This window comes from Diplotaxodon limnothrissa, linkage group LG10 (genome assembly GCF_057381915.1).
Source record: "Diplotaxodon limnothrissa isolate DT_005_m linkage group LG10, D_limnothrissa_male_GT1.1, whole genome shotgun sequence".
NCBI classification, from domain to species: domain Eukaryota; kingdom Metazoa; phylum Chordata; class Actinopteri; order Cichliformes; family Cichlidae; genus Diplotaxodon; species Diplotaxodon limnothrissa.
This window is the reverse complement of record NC_140605.1, coordinates 35,689,135-35,716,246: the sequence shown is the minus strand read 5'-3', so window position 1 is coordinate 35,716,246 and position 27,112 is coordinate 35,689,135. Positions and strand designations below refer to the sequence as shown.

Sequence of the window (27,112 nt, the reverse complement as noted above, 5' to 3'; positions counted from 1 at the left end):
GCTCTGCTGGCATTAGTGCAACTTACATCCAGCTGTTTGGGGCTCACCTGGGAAGCGCCCGCTCTAACGTTTAATGACGCTGTACTGCGTTAATAACAGCTGCTGAGTTTCAGCCGCCTCTGTTCGTATTTCTGTTAAATGGATGTTTTTAAACCGTCTCACAGTTTAAAACGCTGCTGAGTGACGTCAGCCTCCGCCTTTATCCTGTGAGCAGATCGCACTGAGCTGTCACCGCCATCATTTCTATTTTTGCCTGCATTTTTTCCGCTCCTCCCACCCTGCTGTTTCCCGGCCAATCACACGTCGACATGAACCTAATCACGTGTCAGCGCTTCAGCTGACACGTGGCGTTGAGCTCTTTGAATAGGACGTTTCCCGTATGCTCGCCGTGAGCGGGGGATTAGCTCAAATGGTAGAGCGCTCGCTTAGCATGCGAGAGGTAGCGGGATCGATGCCCGCATCCTCCACGTTTTCTTACTCCTCCGTGTTTTAGTCCCTGTGGATCTGTGCCGCCCTTTGGACTCTGACCCGCGCGTGGATTTCGGTTTGGTTGTGTTTAAGCTCAGGTACATTTTACATTAAAAACACTCTGGTGGGGTACATAAGACATGAGGTAATTAGCTCACAGCGTGGATAATTGTAACTGTGGGCTCACAGTCTGAAGCACCGCTGTTGCTGTGACTCAGCACTCTGTAAATAAAATTATGGGTAATTAAATATAACAACTTGTAAAATAAAATAAAGCTAAATTTAAAAAATATGGAAAAGTACCCAAAAAAGCAAATAAAGTATTATTTGAATATGAAAATAAAAGAATATATAATGGACGATGCAGTAATAAATACTGAAAATAAGCAGTTAATAAATAAATCCCCCCGCTGGCTCCTTCGGTTTTCTTGTACATTTATTCAGATGTTATATAAACACAGCAAATAAGAAGATTTCATGTATTCCTCAGTCACACACTTTCATTAAAAACAAGTCTAAATGCAGGAAGAGGATTTGGTTTGCTGGCCTCAAACACCACTGGGGGGCGCTGTTCACCTGCAAACATTAGCTGGTGAACAGCTTGGCTCACAGCAGAAACAGTTCTTGTGACTTCTCCACCCTCCATCACAGTCAGAACATCTGATGAGAAATAAACCCGACACCACAAACCATGAAAAGATCTGCAGATCACGTTTCCCTCACCTGCCAGGCCCTGATGAGCGTTAGCAGCGGTAACCAGGTGAGGGTCACTTCAGGTATTCAGGTCAGTGAGTCACCTTTGCTAAGCTCACCTTTTTAAAGTTGTTTTTCCTCACGGTCATGTTTTTCTCTCTTCTTTTCTGTGTGTTTAATTCGCTGTATGTGGCGCTACCTGCTGGGTGTTATTCAGAGCCACACCTGTGGGGCCGACCAGCAGCCACGACCCGAAGACCCCCAAAGACAGCAGCTGAGACCAAAACCTCGTCAGGAAAAGTTTACGGAAGTTATATCATGCTGTTTATACTTCCTGTTTATCCAAGCTGGTACCTGGATGCTAACAGGTGAGCGGCTACTTCCTGGTGAAACTCTGCCCCCTGGTGGTGGGAGTGTACAAAAAGGCTTTGCACAGATTTCTGTTCCTCACCCAAAACAAAGCTTGTCTGTAGAGCGAGCTAATGTTCAATCAGAGCAGCAAACACTTGGAAACTGGAGAACACACAAAGACTTTCACACAATACTCGACTAAAAGTACTCAAGTATACTGCAGGCCGGTCCCTCCTATATGGACACGCCCCTTTAGCAAGAAAGCTCAAAGCACATCAGGAGTCGTCCTACTGGTCGTCATGGCGAACACATTTTAATTAGTCACTGCTTCAAGAAGGCGTGGGCAGCTTCGATGACCGTGACGTGGCTCCTACCCCTCGCAGCAGGTGTGGTGCTGGTGGTGGTCGGAGCTCGGGCCACGTGGAGCGGGGGCAAGTGGGCGTGGTGGTCATGCTGACGCAGCAAAAGCTGCAGCTGTTCGTTCTCACGCCTCAGGTCCTTGCTGTGCTTCCTCAGAGCTTCACGCTGCAGCACAGCACTGCTGCAGCTCCGCCGCAGCTGCTGCAGTTCCGGGAACCTACAGACGTCCTGCAGACCGATGGACAGGTGAGCTGACAACTGTCTGCAGGCCATATTGTACCTGTGGGGGAGGAGCTTCCTGGCACTGTGCTTGTTTTAGAAGCTGCACACCCACCTGGGAGCTCGCTAAAGTTAAACTAAAAGGATACAGGTTGGGGAAGGCGGAGCCTACCTTTGCTGGCGTGTCCTGTTGGCACTCGTCTGTGCGTTGTGATGATGATGATGTCAGTAACGTGTCGTGTTGCGTCTCCAGCCGGTGGCAGATGTCCGCGGCCCGTAGAACCCTCTCGCCCTGAAACAGCGGAGCACACGGAGGGTGAGAAGCAGTTCCGACAGGTGATGCAGACAGGTGAGGCGGGCTTCACCTTGGTGACGACGGCCTGCAGGTTCTTGGCGGCGGCGTCACCCTGGACGGTGAGCTCGGTGAGCCTCTTCCTCGCCGCCGTGTGCGACTGGGTCAGGTGGTCCTGGAGTGCGTGAGACCTGCAGTTGAGCTCATGTATGGTGGCGGTCAGGTCCTCTTCCAGCGAGCTGTTTTCTGCCTTGTTGGAGATCATCTTCTCCCTCAGCCTGCGGACGGCGTCCTGACAGGAAGTGAGCGAGCACAGTGAGTGCGTGTTAAAACGAACACGTTTACAGTTTACACACAAACTCCTCCTTCAAACAGCTGCAGGCATCATATTAGGACTTAAGGTATTTATTAGGGGGCGTGGCCTGAACGACTGATAATTCGTTTCCAGGACTGTGTTTGGCTCACCCGGGTCAGCTGACTGTGGATGTGACACACCTGTACGTATGAGCTCAGCTCAGAGACAGGTGGAGGTGTTGTGAGCGCACTGACCTCCAGCTTCTTGGTGGTCTTCAAGTCTTCGCTGATCTTCTTCTGTTTGTCTGCGAGCTGCTTCTCGAGCTGCGTTACCTTGACGATACTTTTCTGCAGGTGCTCTAAGCTCGTCTGGGTGGCGTCACTCACCTCCTCCCTGCCCTCCAGAGCAGCCACCTGTGCACAGAGAGGGGGTCAGCGCAGCCGGACGGGCCTGAGAGGTAGAGGGAGACCACGGGCCGGCGCCATACCTGCTCCTCCAGAGAGCACGTGTACATCGCCAGCGTGTCCTCGAGCAGCATCCTGATGTCATTCATGGCGTCCGTGTTGTGCAACTCCGCCATCAGGGTCAGCTCCTGCAGCTGGATCTCCTGCTGCTGAGACTGCTCCAACATCTGCTGCCTGAAACGCCACACAGGGTCAGAGGTCAACACAGCTCCACCGGCTTCAGGCCACCGGATCATGTGACTGACTTTAGCTCACAGGCTTGGAGGAGGCGCTGACGGCAGGTGAGCGAGCGGAGCATACGACTCACCTCTGAGAGCTGACGCTGGCGCTGACGTCCTCCAGGGCACGCTCCCACTGCTGCTGCAGACCCTGCAGCCGTGCGGCCTGCAGCGCCCACAGCGCCTCCATGTGGTGCAGGTGGAAGCGCTGCATGTGCGCCTCCTGGCGCTCCGTCTCCTGCACGTCGCCCACCAGCTTCTGCAACACAAACGGGCAGGAGTCTGGTCAGCGGGGTAAGACGAGTGTGGGAGGCGGGGTGAGCACAGGCGAGGGGCGGAGCACCTGGACGATGCTGTCCAGGTCGTCCAGCGTCCTCTCAAACGTCTGCTGGAGCACGATGATGTCATGGCGCAGCTCGGCATCCCTGGTCTGGCGGAGGATTGCCCTCCAGCCGTCGTGGAGCTTCAGCAGGTTCACAGCAGTGTTCCTCTGCTCCTTCTGCAGCTTGTCCTACAACGCACACATAAACGCACGCACACACACACACACACACACACACACACACACACACACACACACACACACAGTGTGAGGCGTTCAACAAGAGCCAGCAGCAGAAAGTCAAAGAGGCCACGCCCCCTACAGTGATCCAGGTGTTCCCTCTGTGTCACCTTCAGGAACAGGCCGAGCGTCTCCTCCTTCTTCTTCTTCAGCTCCTCCTCAGCCTGAGCGCGCTGCTGCAGGTGCACCTGTCTCTCCTCGTCAGACTTCCCCACACTCTTCTTCATCTTCTTTGACATGATGCCTCCTCGTCTCCTCGTCACGCTGAGAGGACAGCAGGTGGAGAAGGATGTTAGCTCCTACGGGTATTTGTGAGAAATAAGACCTGCAAACATGAGCTCATCGGGTTTAAGCTCCTCCTTTCAGAGTTACCACCTGACCCCAAACCAGCCTGTATATAAAAGATGGAAGTAGCCTCTGTCCTGTTAGCACGCCGGCTGCTGCACGTGTGGTGTTTCAGTCAGAAGGTTCAAGGTTCTTTATTTGTCACATGCATAGTTATACAAGTATAACACACAGTGAAATGTAGCCTGACACGCTCCTCGACATGTGCAAAAGTGGGGGGGGTAGGAAGAAGAGGAGATGATGTTCTTCAGCAGCCTCTCAAACACCTTCATTACTACCGAGGTCAGTGCAACTGGCCGGTAATCGTTCAGGGATGAGGGTTTGCTGTTCTTGGGCACAGGATGATGGTGGATCTTTTGAAGCATGTGGGGACCACAGACTTCTCCAGGGACTCGTTGAAGATGTAAGTGAACACACCTGCTAGCTGGTCAGCACAGCAGCGCAGCAGACGGCCGGTGATGCCGTCTGGCCCCGCCGCTTTCCTTGTGTTCACTCTCCTCAGTGCCGCAGTCCATCTTTACAGGAGTTCAGTGACTTTTTATCTCCCATCTTGAAGCTGTCCACGTCGTTAATAATTGGGGGTTTTAACATGCAACATGATGATGACGCTGACCTGCCAGAGGTTTTCTTAGCATCATGGACTCTTCATTTCCCACAGCATGTGTCCGGCCCCACTCACACCAAAGGACACTCTCTGGACCTCGTTTTATGTCGGACCATCCTCGTATCATTTTTAACCCGTCTATTTATTGGCCTCCTTCTCCTGTTCGTCATGTTTTTAGCTCGCGCACCTTAAATTCCTCTACGGCTGCTAACGTTTCTGATGTTTTTCATTTGTTCTGCCTGCTTCTAACGATGTTGATTTATTAACAAATGTTTTTAATAATTGTTGTCTTTCTATTTGAGATCATATTGGCCCCGTTAAAGCTACACTAGCCCTGTGTGAAAAGCCTCTCCCTGGACAAACGACAGCATTCGCTGTTTAAAGCGTGTCTGTCGTAAAGCGGAGCGTTTGTGGAGAAAAACTCGTTGACAGGTTCATCTCCTTCCCTAATCATGACTACAGGGCCCTGCACGGTGTAGCTCCAGCTTACATCGGTGAGCTTCTTCATCGCCCCAGCATGCGACCAGCTTGCTGGCTGTCCAGCACACAAGGCTAAAAACAGAAGGTGACAGAGCGTCAGTGGCTCCCTTTGATCTGTGGACTCGTCTCTTTTAAAAAGCAGTTAGAAACGTATCTGTTTAAACTTGCTTTTGGTTGATTTCGTTTGTTTGAGGTCGTGTGTCCATTTCTGCTTCTGTGAAGCACTTTGTGATCTTATCTTGAAAGGTGCTATATAAATAAAATTTTACTTTACTTTTACTCCACCTTCAGGTTTCTGTGCAGCCACACCACCATCGCCCTGGTAAAGAAGGCCAGCAGCAGCTGCACCTCCTACGTGTCCTGAGGAAGAAGAACCTGGACCAGGAGCTGCTGCTGACCTTCTCCCCTCCTCGGTGGAGAGCGTGCTCCTCCTGCCTGCTGTTTGTACTCAGTGCTGGGTTTGGATTAACGATTTTCCAGAATCTCAGGTTAAAGCTCACAAAATTTCAACAAACATCAAACAGCTAAAACAGCAAACCAGAGCAGATTCTGCACAAAGACGTAAACACAAAGCGCACGTCAGCCGACAGCCGCAGATTGTGATGCGTCCGCGCTTCGTGTTTACGTCTTTTTTTGCGCTGGAGTCTGAGCTGCAGGTTTGTCTCTCAGACCAAAACTGACCGAACCAGCAGCAGAAGAAGATCCAAACGACACTTCACATAAACATCGTCATGAATTCACTTTGACTTTTGCTGCTTTCCTTCCAGCTCTTCAGTTTTTGTTCTACTGCAGAATATTTTAAGGTTATTTGCTATAAACAGCCAGGACAGGAAACTCTGCTTCATGTGTGTCTGTTTGATCCTGTTACTTTGACTCAAAGGCCTCTGCTGTGACGCTCACGCCTCGATGAAGTCTCACAGTGTCAGCTTCGCTTTCATAGACATAAAAATACTGATGGATGATCAGAATGATCGTATATGTGACTGAGGCCCAGCTCAGTCATTAACACCGCCCACAACACGACTGGCTGCCCCTGGAGGCCATCGACGGGTCCTCCTGTCTCAGGTAAACCCTCACAGGTGACCCCGCCCACACCTGCTTGCCACACTCAGGCTTCTGCAGTAAGTTTCTGTCCTGAGCGTCTCCGGCAGTTGGCGCCGTTGCTAGGCAACAGCAGCAGCGCGTGTCTGATGACAGCTCGTGGACCCTCGTTTCCAAATGTAATTATATTTAACTCAAAGCCAGCCGAGCGGCTCTTTGATCTGCACCGCGCGCAGTGACGTCGCCCCGGTTTCCCGTTAACGTGGGCGCAGGTGAAGGTCAGACACTTCCGGTCTTACCGTTCAGGAGAGCCGCTGCAGACCCGCGACTGTGACCTCCGCGTTTGCGATCCGTCACCATAGCAACGGCGTCAGCCGGGGTCACGTGACAGCCGTCAGCTGTTTGCAGATATTTCAACAGAAGAAGAATTTAAATTTAAGTTGTTCTAAAACCAAACGACCGGAAACAGCTGAAACACCCGAGTCTGAGCCGACGTCTGAATCAGAGGCGGAGCCAGACATTTGAAACACCCGGGGCTTAGCCCTAAAGGGTGGTATGCATGTGGGATTTTTTTGGGGGGGGTTAGAAATGACTGAAAGATTAATTGGCTCTGTTTTGAGTTTTGTTCAAAAAAGAATGACTTCATAGAGGGAAAAATATATATCACATGTGCTGGACACCTTAAACTCGTTTTTTAATTAAGCAGCGAGGCAGAACAAAGTCGGGCTGTATCAAGACACGAGGACTAAACCCCGATTCAACCAGACCCAGGACTGATCCAGAATTAAAACAGGACTACAACAGTTCAAAATCAGGACTACTGAGGACTTAACCAAGACAGAACCAGAATCAGAACTAGATGATAGCAGCACTAAAAACCATCATAGACCTGCACTACACTTATTTATTTAATTCTACCAAAGTCCACTATTTAGATTGAGAAACGTTTATATAATTATTTAGTCTTGTTGTGCAAACAAGCCTGCAAAACATAATAAATATAGAATGTAACAAAGTATGTAAAGTAACAAGTGGCATCTAAAAAGTTACACTCGGTACTGGATACATGTTCTGATGAGTTTTGGCAAACAACCATGTGACTAACAGGTGTGTCTCACCTGCTCTTGTTCCCTCTTTGTGCTGACAATCATCAAATCTACAGTTGAAACCAGATATTTACTCTTCAGATAAAAACACTTTTTTAATTGTAACATCAAATCAGACTAAATGTTTATTTTTTAGATAAATATAAAAACACATTTGTTAACTTTAAGAGTAAAGAGAGAAACTATCTGTATTTCTTGTAAATGGCACCAAATTGTATTCAAACTGAGCCACACTTATGCAGCTCCACAGTTCTGTTCCTGCTGTTTTGTTGACATCTCTTGATGTTCCCATGTCACAGAAACAGCCTCTGTGTTTTGCCTTATATGCATCCACAGCTGTGCCACCAGTTTACTCACATGGACTCTACGAACCAATCAGAAGCTTCTTCAGCTCAGAATGGAATCGTCTGCAGTTTCTTATTAATTAACAATAAACTTGGTGTACAGGGAGTGCAGAATTATTAGGCAAATGAGTATTTTGTCCACATCATCCTCTTCATGCATGTTGTCTTACTCCAAGCTGTATAGGCTCGAAAGCCTACTACCAATTAAGCATATTAGGTGATGTGCATCTCTGTAATGGGAAGGGGTGTGGTCTAATGACATCAACACCCTATATCAGGTGTGCATAATTATTAGGCAACGTCCTTTCCTTTGGCAAAATGGGTCAAAAGAAGGACTTGACAGGCTCAGAAAAGTCAAAAATAGTGAGATATCTTGCAGAGGGATGCAGCAGTCTCAAAATTGCAAAGCTTCTGAAGCGTGATCATCGAACAATCAAGCGTTTCATTCAAAATAGTCAACAGGGTCGCAAGAAGCGTGTGGAAAAACCAAGGCGCAAAATAACTGCCCATGAACTGAGAAAAGTCAAGCGTGCAGCTGCCAAGATGCCACTTGCCACCAGTTTGGCCATATTTCAGAGCTGCAACATCACTGGAGTGCCCAAAAGCACAAGGTGTGCAATACTCCTTCCCAAATCAAAACCCTGGATTAACGGAGATGTCCGCGCGGCACTGGCGGCACGGAGCACCGCCTTTGCCTCCGCGAACACATCGGACTACAAACACGCACATTACCAACTCCGGAAGACGATCAAAGCAGCCAAACGTGAGTACAGGGACAGGGTGGAGCAACAGTTTGACAACCCTCGGAGTATGTGGCAGGGACTAAACACGATCACAGACTTTAGAGGGAAAACCAGCACACCGCAGACCACGGCCTCTCTGTGTGAGGATCTAAACGTATTCTACGCTAGATTCGACACAGCGAACACCATGAGACCGGACAGTGTGCGCACCGCGGATGACGTCAGTGCGCACTGTGTCTGAGGAGGATGTGCGGAGGTGCTTCAGGAAGGTGAACGCACGCAAAGCTACTGGTCCGGACGGGATTCCCGGCCGCGTCCTCAGGTCATGCGCGGCTCAGCTGGCTGGAGTGTTCACGCACATCTTCAACCTTTCCCTCTCTCTGTCTGTAGTCCCAGCCTGCTTCAAAATGGCCACCATCGTCCCTGTACCCAAATCCTCCACCATCTCCTCATTGAACGACTGGCGACCTGTAGCCCTGACCCCCATCGTAAGCAAATGCTTCGAGAAGCTGGTCAGGGACTTCATCTGCTCTGCACTACCCGACTCACTGGACCCTCTACAGTTCGCATACCGCCACAACAGGTCCACTGATGATGCCATAGCCCTGACACTACACACTGCCCTGTCACACCTGGAGAAGAGAGACACGTATGTGAGAATGCTGTTTGTAGATTACAGCTCAGCATTCAATACCATCGTTCCCTCGAAGCTGGACAGGAAACTGCAGGATCTAGGACTGAGCAGCTCCCTCTGCAGCTGGATCCTTAGCTTCCTGTCTGACAGACGCCAGGTGGTCAGACTGGGCAGCATCACCTCATCCCCCATCACACTGAACACTGGTGCTCCACAGGGGTGTGTACTGAGCCCTCTCCTGTACTCACTCTACACCTACGACTGCACAGCCACTAACAGCTCCAACATCATTGTGAAGTTTGCGGACGACACTACAGTGGTGGGTCTTATCACCAACGGTGATGAGACGGCTTACAGGGAGGAGGTCAGCGCCCTGACCCACTGGTGTCAAGACAACCATCTCACCCTCAACGTCGCAAAGACAAAGGAGTTGATAGTGGACTTCCGGAGGTGCAGAGAAGTACACACCCCCATCACCATCAGCGGCGCTGCTGTGGAGAGAGTGAGCAGCTTCCGGTTCCTTGGGGTACACCTGGCTGAGGATCTTACGTGGTCAGTACACACAAACAAAACAGTGAAGAAGGCGCAGCAGCGCCTCTTCTTTCTCAGGAGACTGAAAAGATTCGGCATGAGCCCCCGCATCCTCAGGACCTTCTATCACTGTGCCATTGAGAGCATCCTCACTGGATGCATCACCACCTGGTATGGCAACAGCACCGCCTACAACTGCAAAGCTCTCCAGCGAGTAGTGCGGTGCTCTGAACGGATAATTGGAGGTGAGCTTCCCTCCCTCCAAGACATCTACAGGAAGCGCTGCCTGAGGAAAGCGGGGAGGATCATCAAGGACTCCAGTCACCCCAGCCATAAACTGTTCAGACTGCTTCCATCAGGAAGGAGGTTCTGCAGCATCCGGTCCCGAACCAGCAGACTGAGAGACAGCTTCTTCCATCAGGCCATCAGACTGCTGAACACTTCATAGACACCTCAGCTTCACTACTGGAACTTTAACATTATGCACTCCATACTGTACAGTAATGCCACTGTTTTGCACATATTCAACTCTGTATATTTTATATATTTTATTTATTGTTTACTCTATTTAATTTGTAAAATATGTGTATACACACACACACACACACACACACACACACACACACACACACACACACACACACACACACACACGTAGAAAAACATTTAGTATACACATCCAGAAATGCATATACTATTATATATTGTACATATATTTATTAGTTTCAGATGTAGCCATTCTTGTATTTTGCACAACTCTGTTGCTTGTGAAGCTCGCACACAAGAATTTCACTCACATGTGCTGTGCCAATGTACCTGCACATGTGATGTGACAATAAAAGTGATTTGATTTGATTTGACTCAGAGACATGGCCAAGGTAAAAAAGGCTGAAAGACGACCACCACTGAACAAGACACACAAGCTGAAACGTCAAGACTGGGCCAAGAAATATCTCAAGACTGGTTTTTCTAAGGTTTTATGGACTGATGAAATGAGAGTGAGTCTTGATGGGCCAGTCTCTGTGCCTGACAGCAGCAGCGCCGTGACGAGTCCTCCTCACACCGCGCTGCCGTCCATCCAGAGTAAAGATCAGCTGACGATCCCCTGACCAGTCTCAGCTCTGTAGAAGGACATCAGGTCAACATTTCCTATTCTAGAGAAACTCAAACACAGATTCAATCAGTGGCTCTTTAGAGATCTGTCGTTAAAAGGCAGAGTATTAATAACTGAAGCAGAAGGTTGCACCTTGATAAAAAACTCATAAACGAGGTTGATAAGTTACTTTTCAACTTTATCTGGAAAAATAGGACACGACATTAAAAACAGTTCTTATGAACTCTGTCAACGCTTAATGTGTTAATTTAAACACTTTAAATAACACATTCAAAATAAATTGGTTAAAGAATCGAATTATCTTCCATTTGGAAAACTATACCTGTGTTCATGCTAAGTTAAGTTCATGCAATCACACCACCACACAGTACTGACCCACACATATGGTTCTTACACACACACTGGACTTTCTGGACTTTGGTTTTGCACAACACTGGTCACTATATTCTTCATTTCCAGTTAATACTTGTACAGCTGCTGTTATTGTGTATATATTTATTTATATTTAGATTTCTTCATACATTCTTATATAGTTCTATATTGTGTATTTTGTTGTACAGTTATTTTATTTTCAACTTTAATTTATATATTTTATCTTATTCTTCCCAGTTAAATTTACCCTTCATTCTAATTTGTGTTGTACAGTTATTTCATTTTTAACCTTAATTTATATTTTATTCCTTCCTAGTTAAATTTACCCTTTTTAATTTTTCATATTTATTTCCTATCTTATTCATAGCCTTTTCCTTTTTTTTTCTTTAGGTCACGAGCAGTTGTCCAAGCATTTCACTACATATCGTACTGTGTATGACTGTGTACGTGACAAATAAAATTTGAAATTTGAAGTTAGGTGAATTTTTCCTTACTTGTAATTTTGATAAAATCCCTTTAAAAATCTCTGCTGTTCATCGTCGAGCTTTTTTAGCACGGACTCTTGTTTACAAGCATAACTTTAGTCCACACAGTTATTATGTCTGGAATAACGCAGAGCCATAACAAGGAACTTTTATTTAAAAGAAGATCTCTCTTCTTAGATAGTTGGTTTGGGAATAACATTGTTTTAGTCAACCAGCTTTGCTCCTGTGAAGAATTTTGTTTACATTTCAGTTTAGCTATAAGTCGTCATGATTATACAAAAGTATTTGGCCTGATACCATCAGGGGTTTGTATGCTGTTTAAGAATCAACCTAATATCACTTCACTCCCATACAAACATACAAACTTTTGTTGGCAAGATTTGCTTTTCTAAGCAACCTAAAGACAACAATAAATCGATCAGAGCTTTATTTCAGAGTACCATAACCACGCTACCATGTGTCATTTTTTTCTGATGGTATCATGTGGAACAAAGTTTGGAGACTCCCTAATCAGTTTTTAATTACCAACAAAATGAAAGATATTTCTTATAAATGAATACACAGAATTTATTCTTCTAAAGATGATCTTCAAAGCAAATTCAGATTAGACATTGATACGAGCTGCAGCGTTTGTAAAACCAAGGAATCTACTGCACATCTTTTTGGTTTTGTAACCTTGTGCAAGATTTCTGGCAGAGTTTATGTGTTTTTATCTCAGAAAATGTATTTAAAGGATTTGTACTGTTTTGGAAATATGTTTTGTTTATTCTGCACAAAAACCAAAAACAATCCAACTTTGATAACAGATTTTTGGTTAACTTGTTACTTTTAATGGCTAAATTTCATATTCACAAGTCCACATGTTTAGGAAGACCTCCCTCTTTTTATGTATTCTCCTTTGAACTTGTAGAGTATCTTAACTCAGTTAAGAACTCCACGAACCCAAAGCTATAAAACGATTGGTGTTTGTGAAAAAATCAAGATCTTTCAGTCACTTTGTTCTTTGGCTTGATCAGTTTCCCCCTAACATATTTATATTGTTGTTTCTGAATACTGTTCTTGTACTTGTTTATCTATGCATACATGCATTTTGTAAGTACAACACCATTATTGTGGTACTGTTTAAATCCATTTTGTATTGTACTGATGTTTAAATAAAGGTTTGAGGAAAAATAGAAGGAGGACATCAGGAAATAAAGTCTCTGCTGTGTTCACCCCCACGACGTGTCCTCTTGCATGTCCGTCACCATCGTCACTGATGTAAAGTGGTTTAATGTTACTTTTTTCCTGAAAGCCACGACCGTCTCCTTGGTTGTGGTTGTGTTGAGGACGGGGGCGACTGTAGCCCATTTTGGAGGTGCTTCAGCCCCAAAGTGAATCAAAGCACCCCCACAGATTTCTTACTTTTTTTGACAATATTTGCTGTTTGTGTGACACACTACTGAAAATATAAAAAGCATACAGTACTTTACTTGTTTGAGACGTAACATTTTAACAACAAAAGTATAGATACCCCCTCCCAAAGTGGTTTGTTCCAGCTCCCCCCTGCTCTGGCTCTAGCGCTCTGTCTGCCAGAGCGATGGTGGCTGAGACGCAGCGGAGCAGAGGTGGAAGTGTCTGGCTTAAAACAGGACATGTTAGCTGCATTTAACCTTCAGTTACTCTTTATATAGTTGGTAGGAAAAACATTACACCAGGTAACCTGCAGTGTTGAAAACGTGTTTTCTGACGATGTTTGCTGCCCTACAATCCGTCCTGCTCTGTAAAATCAGCCACATCTGACCGTCCTGTTGCTCCCATTGAAATGTTTACAGCCTGTTTAAAATCTAAGACTTATAATTGTCCGTAGCTGCTGTTGTTACCACTGTCCTGTTTGAAATGGATGCTAACTGACTGAATGCCCATTAACCTTATAACACCTGGTGTGTGTGTGTGTGTGTGTGTGTGTGTGTGTGTGTGTGTGTACAGAGACAGCCAGGTTCATAATGGATATGAGGAAGTTTTTTCAAAAAAGGAGCCACGTCAGGTAAAAGTGTAAAATCAAATGATCCATCAATCAAGAATAATGTTGGATCAGTGTTTCAATGTTTATCTTTTATTAGATGTTCATGTGGTTTGGTTATTTGCCTTTTGGTTGAAAGTACACTGAGAGGACTTTTTATTAGTGATCTTAATAGTATTTTTTCATATTAATGTCATTTTTCATCTAATTGAATCTATTTGTGTATGATTGTCAGTCCAAAGAGGGAGAGAGGAAAGAGGGAACGTGAGGAGAAAGTACGAGGTGAGGAAGAAGCAGGTAAGCTAACAGACAGGGAGCAGTGACAGGCAGAAACTGTTAACCTGACAAAGAGGAAAACCTGATTTTACTCACAGTCTGGAAGTTGTGTCCTCCCTGTATTAAAGCTGCTAAACAGAATCTGCTAAACAAACTGGGCTGAAACATTTTGACCCTCTTTAACAACATCCCAACATAACATTATCATTGATCGGGGAGAGTAAAATTAATGATATATTTTTATGTGGTTCAGCCACAGCTTTACTGAAACCTCTGTAAAGCTGTAAAGAGAAGCAGATGCTCTGTTTCTACAAATGTTTTAAGCTTGTTTCAAAGATTCTGTACTGCAGCTTTAAATGTTTTCCAAAAGCACACACACACTTCTCAGTGATTCTCACACTTGTTACAGTGTGGACCACCTGATAAAAGGTCAAGCTGTCCCAAGCACCACTATGAAAGCATGAAAGTCATAAAAGATTTTTTCATGCATGGTATACATTCTACCACAGCAAAGTTGCCTCCAGTTTTATAGTTTTTATTAATATTTTGTAATAATTTATTCTGTTTCGGGAGTGTTTTTATGTATCTGTATTATATTACACACACACACACACACATTAAAAGTGAATCTCTGTCCAAAAAATGCTCTCAGTTTACTTTTCACTCACTGTGAGCATCGTTCATTATTCTCCCAGTAATGAAGGTTAGGATATGTATTTTTATTTTTATTCCAATCCATTCTTCTTTGGCAGCATTTAAATAACCTTGATCAGATTTGATGGTTTTGTTACAGACTTTAAAAAAGTGTTTTGCTTTTCTTTCACAAATGTGGGATTAAATTGTGTTAAAATGTACAAAGCAGTGATGTCATGTTTTGTGACGAGGACCCAGGCACAGAGAGACTTGATGAATTTAAGAATCTTATGATTTAATAAAGAAATTTGCAGACTTGCACAGAGATGGTAAAATTATGATGACTGATAACAGAGACGAAGACAACAGACGGTGAGGACAGGGAGGAGCAGGGGTTTAAATGCACCGAGGAGACATTCAGAGACAACTCGGGACAACATTTAAGGACGCAGGGACTGACAGAGACAGGTTTATCTTGCCTGGCTGGGCAGCTCTCTGGGTGCTCAGCACCCCCAAAGCTCTGATCCTAGAATCGCCCCCGGTTAAGGAGCAGGTTGCTGTCCCTGCACCACGCCTTCAGCCGCTCCACCTCGTCCCTGTCGGCAGACTCGTCCCCCACCCCACACAGGTGTGCTCGTCACTCAGCCCTGGGGAGAGCAGTGGTAACAGAACTGCTAACATAGGCTGTGTAACTGAGGTGGTGACTCTACCTGTACACCCACTTGTTTATTCCTGCTCCTCCTCTCTCAGCCTGTGTGCTGTCATTAAAGCTTAAATGTAACAGTGAGGCAAAGCTTACAGACCAATCAGAGGCTGCTGCTGCACAGGTAACATCCCTTAGACCTCACCTGGATGTGGAGCTGTGAATGTGACCGGACATCTTTCACAGACTGGAACAATGATGCTCAGGTGACCCGGTGGCGCTCGCTGACATTTCATTACTTTCAGGTTCAGTGAGTTTAAACCTGCAGCAGCAACACCGGCCATTTATTAAAGACAGACCTGCTCCTGGAGAAGCCACGCCTCCCTGTGAACACTCTGTGACATCATCAACACCCATCCTTGACACCTGAGTTCATCCTCACCTGTGCCTGCTGTTCTGTACTGATGGGCAAAGTTAAGTGGCAAACCGTCATACCTACTTAAACTTGTGCTGGAATTACTCTGTGACAGCAGGAATGTGCATGAACTACTTACGGTAGGACGGTTTGTTCTCCTGCCACGCTCCTCTTAGAAGTCTCAGATGTGGAGATGTTTTTTCTACTGTGACTCTAATGACTGCCGGTGTGCCTTTGGGCCTCAGCAGGTGAGGGCTGTGGTTGTTTTTACTGAACGTTGTATTGTGTTTGTACAAAAATAAATGTAAGCTCGGAGACCGGAACTGCTTCGGACACAGCTCAGGTGTGTGCTGGAGCCCTGCTGGCGGCCAGCGGAACTGCAGCTGCTGCGTTTCCCTATACGGAGCTGTTCCTAATGTTCTGTCCGTTCCTCGTACATGGAGCGCTGTTGTCGCACGTGCCGGTTTGTTTTCACGCTGTTCCCGGCCGTGCACGCGGGTGAGAGCGGCTCGGGGCCGCGCTCACAGGAAACCACCCAAATAAGGTAGGAGGAAGTGATGACGCGGCTGGATGCGCTCCACGTGACCTCGAGCCCTCAAACACAGCGCGGAGCCGTGACGTGTCTCCGGGGTTTCCGGCCATGGCGTCTGGCCGCGCGCCGCGTTTCGGGCTCGGTCCGGCGGGTACGCGGCCAGGCCGAGCCCCGGACCGGGCCGAACCGTGTTCGCTCCTGAAAGCGCGGGACAAGGGGCGCGCCCCGTTCGGACCAAATATGGGCTTCCGACCCGCCATATTTGGGAATCTACGTCACGCAGGAGTCTTTATAAAGGCGGGAATCCTCCGAGAGGACCTGACAGCACCGAGTTCAGGCTGTGCGCTCGCGACAGCCAGAAACAAACAGCTGATGTTGTTTACATCCTCTGATGACGCAGCGGCCTCACCTGCGCCGGTGACCCTCCGGTAGAGTCTCACCTCCAGCGTTGGCGTCCCGCGAGCGGCAGCTTCCGCCCGGAAGGAGCGCCTCTCCGCGGGGCTCAGCAGCGAAGGAGCTCCGGGAGCCGAGGAGCTCCCCCCGCAGGGACATGGCGGCCACAAGGGCTCTGCTGCCGGAGCCGCTACCCGGTCTACCGCCGCCGCTGTCTCCACTGGACGGATACCCGAAGCTGGAGGACTTGCAGATGCTGCTGCTGGCCGCCTCCGGGGCCGAGGGAGCCGGGCAGCTGAGCGGAGAATCCGGAGAGTACGGAGGTGAGGAGCCGGTCACCCGTTTATCTGTGTCGCACGCGTGCGCGCGCATGCTGCAGCTCGCATTACAGACTGCAAAGTTGCACGAGAGAGTGTTTTATTGTGATTTAAATGTTTGTCAGTAAAGCTGAGCTCGTGCTCACCTGTGGCTCACACCTGCAGCTGTGTGAGCCACAGGTGCGCTTTCCCTGCACCATGGCAGAGCTCATGGACCAATCAGGCCACCGTACGGAGGTCAAAGGGTGCTTCCTAATGAACCAATAAATAAGACTCCCAAGTGTGCTGTGACGTGTTCTCACCCGTGCGCCTCCTTCTTCCCCTCAGATTCCCTCTCGGACCTCCCAGACCTACAGAGCCTCCTCCCACTGACGCCCCGCCTGCCCTCGCTGGCGTACAGCGGCCGCTTCTCCTTTGAGCCGTCTGTGTCGACCTGTGGCGGCAATAATCTGTGGGCGGAGTCTCTCCTAAGCCTGTTGGTCGGCGTGGCGGCTCCGCCCACTGCCTCCAGCCTTCCTGTGTCTTCATCGTCAGTGACATCATCATCGCCATCCCATTCGACCATCAGTTCCATCCAGGTGACCTGCGGCTCTGCTGAAATCACCTCGGTCTTCTCGGCGATACCGACCTACACCTCAGCCGGCGCCGAGCCGCTCCTCCCGGCCACAGACTGTCAGCCAGCCCCTCTGGCCTTCTCGCCGCAGCAGGGTCCGCCTCCCGCCTACACCGCCGCTGCTGCGTCCCGTCTCGGCCTGCAGCCGTCCTCGCTGGTGACGATGTTGCCAGACTACCTTCTGCCGCAGCAGTCGGATGCCGAGCCCGGCGTAAACGTGGATCAGAAGCCGCCACCGCTCACGCCACTCTCCACCATCAAAGCCTTCTCCTCGCAGATCCAGATCCAGCCTCCTGGCCCCGCCTACAACGCGCAGCTCACCAAATCTGGCAGACCCAGGAAGTTTGCCGCTGGCCGCCAGTGCAAAACGCCGCCTCACGAGCGGCCATACGCCTGCCCCGCTGAAGGCTGCGACCGCCGCTTCTCCCGCTCCGACGAGGTGACGCGCCACGTGCGCGTGCACACGGGTCAGAAGCCGTTCCAGTGCCGCATCTGCATGCGCAGCTTCAGCCGCAGCGACCACCTGACCACGCACATCCGCACTCACACCGGCGAGAAGCCGTTTGCTTGCGCTGAGTGCGGACGTAAGTTCGCCCGCAGCGATGAGCGCAAGAGGCACGCCAAGATCCACCAGAGGCAGCGCGAGCGCAAAAACAACAGTAACTCTGCCTCCACCGCCACCATCACCACACCCCCCACATACTCCTCCCCCGCACACAGCTCCTCCCCCTGCTTCACCTCCTCCTCCTCATTGTCACACATCTACAGCTCCTCGCCGTCCCCCCACCTCTACTCCCCCTCCTGCTCCTCACCGATGGCGAGCCCCCAGGCAGAGCTGCCCTCCCCCCACAGCTCCAGCATGTGTTGACCTTTGACCTCAGACTGACAGCATCGGACTGCAGAAATGTTTACCGTGCGGGGTCAAAGGTCGCCTCGTGGTGTAAATATGAATCCCGTAGTTTGTACATATTGTTTACACGCATGTTGGTGAACATGTGTTCACGTGCTCCGCCTACTGAGTAGGCCTGTATGTTTACATTTTCTACTCCACCTGTTTCCTCTCAAAGAGCTTCAACAATAAAAGTCTGAACCCTGCTGGTGCTTTTAATTTGTAGGAGGTGTGTGTGTGTGTGTTTCACATCAGCTGATGGAGGTCATGTGACATGAGACAAAAGTCAGAAACCCTCAGTTATGTGCGGCGTAAACGTTTCTGAGGCAAAACCTGAAGTCACTGTTCGAGGGATTCTCACTCAGGTTTGTAGCTCCTGTCAGTCTGAGTGGATCCGACAAAGGTCAGAGTTCAAAGGTCGAATCAGAAGCTTAAACAGTGACAGCTTCACTGAACGCTGCCATTAAATCCTCCCTGTGTGTGTGTGTGTGTGTGATCGGACTGTGACCGCAGCACCCTGCAGGAAAATCCCGGTGCTGCTGAAGGCCAAAAATGGCGCTTCCTGCTGCTGCAGCGGACATCCTGACGCCCATATAAGGAACTTCCTGCTGTTTGTGATGTAACAGCAAGGACTGGGATAGCAGGTCAGACTGGAGTGTGTGTGTGTGTGTGTGTGTGTGTGTGTGTGAGAAAGTATCTGCACTGCAGACACATGAAGTTCAGAGTCCTGCTTTCACTTTCATCTGTAGGAGTAAAAGTAAATCATGTTGTTTGGATGTTTATGTGTATGTCCTTAGTGCTAATTATTTAGCTGTTAGCTGTAAAGTAAGCTAGTACGTAACAAACTGATACAGGATAAGGCAGGGGAAAGTTAGAAATGTATAATGGTGGCAACATAACATATATTATAGCACAAATACTGACATATTTCTGTAATTAAAAGAGAACTGTAATATCAGCTTACAGTGAAACATGGATGCAAATATCCCAAGTGATGGGACGAATCCCGTGGTCCCTCTAACAGAGAGATAAGGAACCAGTGCTCACTGCTCCACCCGTGAAGATGGAGAGCAGAGAAAGAGGTCTAACACGGTGACACAGAAAATATGTTTCCCAAAGAACACACTCGGCCAGAAACGAGGCAAGTCCACAAACCAAACACAACCCGAGCTTTCTACATCATGAAGGAAAAATCGACACTGAATTCAATTCGATTTTATTTTATTTACACAGCACCAAAGCACAACAACAGTCGCCACAAGGCGCTTTATATTGTACAGTAGCTCCTACAATAATACATACAGAGAAAAGCCCAACAATCATATGACCCCCTATGAACACGCACTTTGGTGACAGTGGGAAGGAAAAACTCCCTTTTAACAGGAAGAAACCTGGAGGGGCGGGGCTATCTGCTGCGACCAGTTGGGATGAGAGAAGGAAGACAGGATACAGACGTGCTGTGGAAGAGAGACAGAGGTTAATAACAGATATGATTCAGTGCAGAGAGGTCTGTTAACACATAGTGAGTAAAGAAAAACTCAATGCATCATGGGAATCCCCGGCAGCCTACATCTATTGCAGCATAACTAAGGGAGGATCCAGGGTCACCTGGTCCAGCCCTAACTATATGCTTTAGCAAAAAGGAAAGTTTGAAGCCTGATCTTGAAAGTAGAGATAGTGTCTGTCTCCTGAATCCAAACTGGAAGCTGGTTCCACAGAAGAGGGGCCTGAAAACTGAAGGCTCTGCCTCCCATTCTACTTTTAAATACTCTAGGAACAACAAGTAGGCCTGCAGAGCGAGAGCGAAGTGCTCTAATAGGGTGATATGGAACTACAAGGTCATTAAGATAAGATGGGGCCTGATTATTTAAGACCTTGTATGTGAGCAGCAGGATTTTGAATTCTGGATTTAACAGGAAGCCAAAACAGGAGAAATCTGCTCTCTCTTTCTAGTCCCTGTCAGGACTCTTGCTGCAGCATTTTGGATCAGCTGAAGGCTTTTCAGGGAGTTTTTAGGACTTCCTGATAATAATGAATTACAGTACACAGAATCCTCCATGCAGTCCTCGTGAGCAAACCTGTGGGCTTATGAGGCCTGCGCTCCTGCAGTGCCACACATCTGTCACGACAGTGATTCTGATGAACACAAACAGTTGATGAAGATGTTTAATGTTGGTGCAGGGATTCCAGCCTCTGGTTTCGCTGTGATCTTTGTGTGTGAGTCAGTCCCTGTGCACACGCAGAGCAGCTGTACTACAATCATATTTCGTAAAGCAGCTCCAAGCTGCAGACAGGCATGTGCCCGGGCTCCTCTATGCACACCGTGAGCAGCCTTGCAGAGGTTTCCGTAGTGTAGTGGTTATCACGTTCGCCTCACACGCGAAAGGTCCCCGGTTCGAAACCGGGCGGAAACAGGCGTTTGCTTTTATTCATACACACGTTTCGCATCATTAACTGGTCCGCGTGGACCACTGCCTCGTGAGTAGTTGTTTAACGTGTACTGACTCACGTAAACGGAAGTGAAAGCAGCAGTAAGAAACACCAGTGGCGATACGTTCCCTGGAACATGTGACACGTCTGTCCCACTGAAACGTTTTGGGTTGATTGCGCGTGCACACTTTGATTGCGCGTGCCTCGTTCAAACTACGCACACGGCTAACGGCTCTGCTGTTAGCTAGCATTTCTTCTTCTTCAAGATAGGAAAAGAAAAAAAAGTCATTAGTGTTTCCGCCCGGTTTCGAACCGGGGACCTTTCGCGTGTTAGGCGAACGTGATAACCACTACACTACGGAAACCTGCTCACAGCGATGTGTAAACACAGTTATGTTAATGCAACCCTCATCAGGTCACAGATAACGGGCCACGGCCCAGCCTATCAGTGTCTGTGTGCGACGAGGAAGCTGCACAGTTTCCGTAGTGTAGTGGTTATCACGTTCGCCTCACACGCGAAAGGTCCCCGGTTCGAAACCGGGCGGAAACAGCGGTTTTGTTTCGCCGTGCTGTTATAATCGATAGTGGCATCATTTCCACAGTCCAATAATCTTCTGCCTTTCCTTCTCCAGGCGTAAATGTCCGCCTGAGTGTGAATATGAAACACTTTAAACACACACAGGGTGTATGACGTGCTCTGAGTGCTGCAGTAGAGTACAGAGACCAGTCCATTCACCAGTCATCGTCTCCAGAAGACACAGGAAAGACGATCCTTTAATCCCCAAAGTCCAGGACGTACTCTCCCTGCACCTCCTCCTGCAGCCTGAGGCTCCGCTCCCTCACAGGTGCACACGTGTCTTTAATCGATCGAGCTTCAACAGGAGGGATCGGAGCGCTCCCTGGGTATGACTGTCAACTATGAAAACTCCTTCATCAAATGGATCTGCCAAAATCGTAAACACTATTCATCTGGTCAGGACACCATTTGTAAGTCTGAATCTCCCATTTAGCAAAACTCTAAACACACAACACATTTAGCAGTGCGATGCACACAGGCTACAGAAGTGAAACACAACTAACACACTGTTTGCATCATACTACCACTCAACATTGAAAACACATGCGCACTGATGATGGATTGAATCCGAGCTCCCAGACCTTCACAAACCTTTCTCTCACAGTCAGCTGACAGTTTTTGGACACTGCTTTAGCCACATGCCAGGGACCAAACTGGTGAAGCTGTTCAGGATTGCTGACCATCGTTTCTTTTACAGTTTGAGGATGTCTGTCAGTGGAAATGGTTGAGACACTTTATTTCCCTCTCTGGTTTTTAGAGCTTCTTTAAATCCTTTGATTTCAGTGGCATTAGAATTTGAAACTTGGGTGACAGGTAGGGTGTAGGTGTTTGTAGAGGCTGAGTGTCCAGGAGAATCACACCTGCCATCTCCACAGACAACAACTTCTTCCTGTGATTTCATGGCTTTTAACTCACTACTTTTGCTCTTTTATCCACATTTTCTCAATAACAGGAAACACAAATCTCTTTCTCAATGACGTGTATGTGTCTTCACTTAGGTTCAAGTTACTACAAAATTTAGCAAAATGAATGCCACTGAAAAAACTGATGCTGTTAGAAGCAGGTTTCCTTGTCCTTTGGTGCCACTCAAAGTAGGCTGAGACTGCCATCCGTACTGAGCTCCAGAGTCAACTGTGATCCTTCATTTTGAAGCTCTTTGATTTCTTCTTGTACAATCGGGGAGCCACACTTCATACACCGCTTGTGTAATTGTTTTAACTGTGGCTCATAAACTAGAAGAAGTCTTGTGTTTGTATGTGCGGTATTTGAAGTCTGAGACTCGAGAGCTGGAGGCTACAGTTGTAGCCACAGCTGCCCTGGGGCAGACTGACAGAGGCGAGGCTGCCATATCGCACCATCGGCCCCTCTGGTTCACTAGATTCATCAAATGACAAGAACAAATCCTGGGAGTTACCATCATCCACGTCTACTTGTTTGTCCAGTTCAGTCTCCTGTCTGCTTGTGTAGGTGTGGTCCGCTGAGACTGGAACGTGCACATCAGACTGCTGCTGTGCCGCTACGTCTGACTTACTTATCTCAGTCTGGGTTGATGCATCTGTTTTACTTGAAGAACACTGAACACTTACTGTAGTAGCTTCAACTGCTTCATTGCTTGTCTCCTCCATAACTGACATGGTGTCTGATTGGTCGTCATCATCCACGAACATGTTAGCTACTGTAGAAGCGGGTTGTTGTTGTTAGTTGCAATTTACAATGTAATTTTAAATAATCAATGGATATTACCCAGCTGCAGAAATGCTTAAAAAGAGGTTTGGGTTTGAGGTGGAGCCGTGTGTGTGTGTGTGTGTGTGTGTGTGTGTGTGTGTGTGTATTATCAACATGAAAACAACACACACACGTTTAATGTTGCCAACATAACTCTGTCAGAAACCCACTCAGCTGATTTACACACACGGAGTAATGAAAGCTGCCGTTCATTCATGATGAACACAGCAACAAACTGTTTAACTAAACATGAATCCAGCTGTCATAAACCTTCAAAACACAGCTGCACATTTATGCTGCAGGTTTACTCTTATTTCAGGTAACCTTACTTACCTGTGGTTAATGAGCACTCAGCGCTGAGGTCTGACTTCTTCTCTGGAGGTGGCAAGTTTTAAAAATGACGAAACAGCGCCGGGAGACCACAGTGGCCAATAATATATTACATCCGTAGTGGTTTAGCACTACCATAGAGAATGAATGGGAGACGGTTTAGGGCCGTTTAGGTAAACAATCCCACGGGGAGTCATGGGTGTAATACCGTCTTTGGCCACAAGGTGGAGAAATATACATGTGCGTCAATGGTGTAGAGCGCCACCAGCCCAAAGGGGTGTGATCATGGACAAACAAAGGTACTGCACAACGGTTTAGTGCAGTGATTCCCCGACGGGGAGGCCGTAACTTTTTCGCTTTAACCCACGTTTTTGTTAGAGGGTAGGGACACCCAGATTATTGTTTTTTATTGGCTCCTTATGAATAAAAAAAAGAATAGCTAAGAATTGAGACAGAACTTTAATTTGGCTCTCAGGCTTCCACACATACAGCTTTATTATTGAGATCACAGATGGAGGCCACTGAGATTTAACCACAACATCTCACATTCATCAGCCTCTTTATTTTTTCTGTCACAAATGTAAAGAGAAAGTAGAACAGACATGAACAACGAGCAGAGATAACCCAGGAACCAAAAATCATTAAACACGCTCTCAGTGCTGAGCTCATCACAGTGTTTCTAATAACAGTGTAAACAGAAACATCACCAGCGTCCTCCCTGCACGAATGCCGCTCTGGTTCCTCTGTTAGTCCAGAGTGTAGATGTTCTCCTGCACCGGCCTCCTCATGCGGATCTCGTAGATGATGTGAGGAGGTTCTTCAGAGGAGAAGCTGCAGAGTTACAAACAGCCGAGTTACTGCCAGAGCGAGCCTCAGCACTGCAGCAATAACTCTGATTCATGTTGTGGAGGTGGTCTGTGTTTCTTTCTGCGTGCTTTGTTTCAGGTGTGAGAGTAAGCTGGCTGGCTGTGATTGGCTGTCGCTGTGTGACATCAGCGTGTTAGCGTGCTGTTTGCTTCCTGTGCTGAACTCACCAGCCGGGCTTTAAGGCTCGTCTGTAGATTCCACCTGCAGCAGAAAACAAAAAATGAACCTCATGTTTGTGTCTGTGTGCAAACGTGCTGCAGAGACATGGAGGACGTACGTCTGAAGGCCAGGAAGAGGAACACTGCGGCGAGGACCATCAACACGCTGACGGAGAGAGAGAGGACGGGAACGTTGATCTGAAGGGAGAGGGAGGGCAGAGCGTCCTCCACCTGCAGGTGGAGAGGATTCATCAGACTGCAGCACGGACAGTTTCGCTTGGAGCTGGCTAACAAAGGTCCGAGGCTGAAACGGTTAATTTAGGACATGAACTCTTAAAGTGGGCTGTAGCTCAGGCAGCAGAGCAGGCAGCCACTAACCAGAAGGTCGGTGAGGTTTCATCCATTCATGCTGCTGAGCTGGGATCTGCTGATGACCCAGTTTGTTCCCAGCGGTAACTGTGGGACGGACGTCCTCACCCTGACTCAACACCGTGGTGTACGCACGAGCTCCTGGTGTTTGTTTGCTCCAACGTGCTCCGCTTTGGTCTCACCTGTTTGCCCTGTTTCCAGCCTCCATGCTAAGCTAAGCTATGAGCTAGTGGCTGTACAATCCCGAACACGTCGTGGCCTAAGATGGCAGGTAATGGCGAGGGTGGTGCTTACTCACAGTGAGGGTGTCAGCGTGCAGCAGGGTGGAGTTTCTCCTCAGAAGGTCCAGCTGAGACGACAGCAGAGTTTTCCAGTTGGCTAAACGAGACAGAGACCAGAGACCTGGAGTGGACGTCTATCACAGAGAAGAGTTAACAGAGACAGTTCACCTCACCTGTCGTCACACCTGTGGAGGTCGGTGACTCCGTCACTCGTTCAGTCGTGAGCTCCGTCGTTGTGCTCGCTGTTGTTGTTGGAGGAGGAGAGCTGGGGACGAGCGCCGAGACCGGAGCTGAGAGGGACAAACATTGAATCACCAAACTCTGGAGAACCTCAGAAATAAAACCAGTCGCTCACCTTTGACCACTCTCAGGTTCATGATCATCTTCTGGTCGTTGAAGAGCCCGTTGATGTCCACCCTGCAGCAGTACGGCCCGCTGTCTGTCCGCCTCACGTTCAGGATGTCCAGGTCCATCTGCCCGTCCATGATGTCCCCCGTCAGCTGGTAGCGGTCCTCCACCTGCAGCCAGGACCAGGGTTATACAACCAGGAGGAGGAGCATGAATTCAACAGAAGAATAAACAGGGAGGAGCTTACAGGAGTGCCAGGTAACCCCAGATAATCAAGTTCTCAACGTTATGCCTGACCTCTGTGACTCTGAGATGTAATCTGACCTCTGTGATGTAATCACACCTGTGTGACGGCGCCGTTCTCGTCGGTCTGCACCAGGATGTTGCTGCACCAGAAGGTCCCGCAGCCGCGACCCCAGCAGACCCGGCTGAGCCCGAAACGCTGCACGGAGTACTGACAGGACAGAGAGGCCACGCCCCCTTCCATTACTTTAAAAGAGGAAACGGACGAAAACCGTCCACCTGCAGCACAAACACACAAACATGACGTTTGCACATGTAAACACACGAGATGCTGTGATGTGACATAAAACCAAGAAGAGCGATAAGCATCGAATAAAAACACGCAGAATACAGGAAACACGCAGTACTGACTTCCTGTAGCTGACCGGCGCTCTGTGCTGGGTAAACTTTGAATCCTTCATAGAAGAGAAACAGTCGACCAGCAGGAGACGACCACGAGAACAGACAAGCTCACACAGACAAAGAGACAGGAAGCCACGAGGCGTCGATCACACCATACAAACAGACCTGACCGCCGCTGTCACACCCACGAGTCAGGACCTGTGCTGTGATGTCACGCTGATGTCAGAGTGTGTGCTTCTCACCTGACAGGAGGAAGAGGAGGGCGATGAAGGATCTGGGCGTTGGAGGAGAGACAGCAGCCATCCTGCGAGTGTGTGTGTGTGAGCGTGTGTGAGGGACGACTGTCCGGCCACACTGAACAGTGTGTCTCTGTGATGGAGGTTGGGGGGAGGTCACGGGGGCGGAGCTACACACACAGCCTGTTTGTGTGTCTGCGAGTGTGAACGGCTGCAGTGTTTACGTGTGTATCATCAGTGCTGCAGAGTAACCAGTCTGGGAAATGTACTACAGTACTGAGTTCACAGTACAGTTGTAGTAAAGTACAGTTGTAGTAAAGTACAGTTGAGTACAGTTGTGTACAGTTGTAATAAAGTACAGCTGTAATATGGTACAGCTGTAAAGTACAGTTGTAATAAAGTACAGTTGAGTACAGTTGTGTACAGTTGTAATAAAGTACAGTTGTAAAGTACAGTTGTAGTAAAGTACAGTTGTGTACAGTTGTAATAAAGTACAGTTGTAGTAAAGTACAGTTTTAGTAAAGTAGAATTGTGTACATTTGTAATAAAGTACAGTTCTAATAAAGTACAGTTGTAGTAAAGTACAGTTGTAGTAAAGTACAGTCGTGTACAGTTGTAGTAAAGTACAGTTGTGTACAGTCGTAGTAAAGTACAGTTGTAGTAAAGTACAGTCGTGTACAGTTGTAGTAAAGTACAGTTGTGTACAGTCGTA

The 27,112-nt window shown here is 48.0% G+C and overlaps 3 protein-coding genes and 4 non-coding genes across 9 annotated transcripts; 4 read left to right on the top strand and 3 right to left on the bottom strand.

Annotated features, from left to right (window-relative positions):
• Positions 1 to 394: 394 nt before the first annotated feature.
• On the top strand, positions 395 to 467 carry trnaa-agc (transfer RNA alanine (anticodon AGC)). The gene has a single exon. It is a non-coding gene; the product is annotated as a tRNA-Ala (tRNA).
• Positions 468 to 1,833: 1,366 nt separating this feature from the next.
• On the bottom strand, positions 1,834 to 4,161 carry drc2 (dynein regulatory complex subunit 2). Its single transcript, XM_085364776.1, has 8 exons — positions 4,033 to 4,161; positions 3,704 to 3,871; positions 3,450 to 3,619; positions 3,166 to 3,316; positions 2,849 to 3,091; positions 2,457 to 2,675; positions 2,264 to 2,383; positions 1,834 to 2,100 (listed from the first exon to the last, which is right to left on the bottom strand). The coding sequence occupies exons 1-8, from the start codon at positions 4,159 to 4,161 to the stop codon at positions 1,834 to 1,836; spliced, it is 1,467 nt and encodes a 488-aa protein (XP_085220902.1).
• Positions 4,162 to 16,555: 12,394 nt separating this feature from the next.
• LOC146624879 (early growth response protein 1-B-like) lies at positions 16,556 to 18,634 on the top strand. The gene is made up of 2 exons (XM_085364777.1): positions 16,556 to 16,938; positions 17,260 to 18,634. The coding sequence occupies exons 1-2, from the start codon at positions 16,773 to 16,775 to the stop codon at positions 18,411 to 18,413; spliced, it is 1,320 nt and encodes a 439-aa protein (XP_085220903.1). The 5' UTR covers positions 16,556 to 16,772; the 3' UTR covers positions 18,414 to 18,634.
• Positions 18,635 to 20,775: 2,141 nt separating this feature from the next.
• trnav-cac (transfer RNA valine (anticodon CAC)) lies at positions 20,776 to 20,848 on the top strand. The gene has a single exon. It is a non-coding gene; the product is annotated as a tRNA-Val (tRNA).
• Positions 20,849 to 21,156: 308 nt separating this feature from the next.
• Positions 21,157 to 21,229, bottom strand: trnav-aac (transfer RNA valine (anticodon AAC)). Its single transcript has one exon. It is a non-coding gene; the product is annotated as a tRNA-Val (tRNA).
• Positions 21,230 to 21,341: 112 nt separating this feature from the next.
• trnav-cac (transfer RNA valine (anticodon CAC)) lies at positions 21,342 to 21,414 on the top strand. The gene has a single exon. It is a non-coding gene; the product is annotated as a tRNA-Val (tRNA).
• Positions 21,415 to 24,242: 2,828 nt separating this feature from the next.
• timd4 (T cell immunoglobulin and mucin domain containing 4) lies at positions 24,243 to 26,467 on the bottom strand. Of its 3 annotated transcripts, none has more exons than XM_085364796.1 (8): positions 26,407 to 26,467; positions 25,863 to 26,041; positions 25,527 to 25,689; positions 25,345 to 25,461; positions 25,189 to 25,268; positions 24,641 to 24,752; positions 24,531 to 24,564; positions 24,243 to 24,327 (listed from the first exon to the last, which is right to left on the bottom strand). In XM_085364796.1, exons 1-8 carry the CDS (start codon positions 26,465 to 26,467, stop codon positions 24,243 to 24,245), a joined length of 831 nt encoding a protein of 276 aa, XP_085220922.1. The 3 variants fall into 3 exon arrangements, with proteins under 3 accessions (XP_085220922.1, XP_085220921.1, XP_085220923.1); XM_085364795.1 differs by having other exon boundaries at positions 25,189 to 25,292; positions 25,357 to 25,461; XM_085364797.1 differs by having other exon boundaries at positions 25,357 to 25,461.
• Between the last annotated feature and the right edge of the window lie 645 nt (positions 26,468 to 27,112).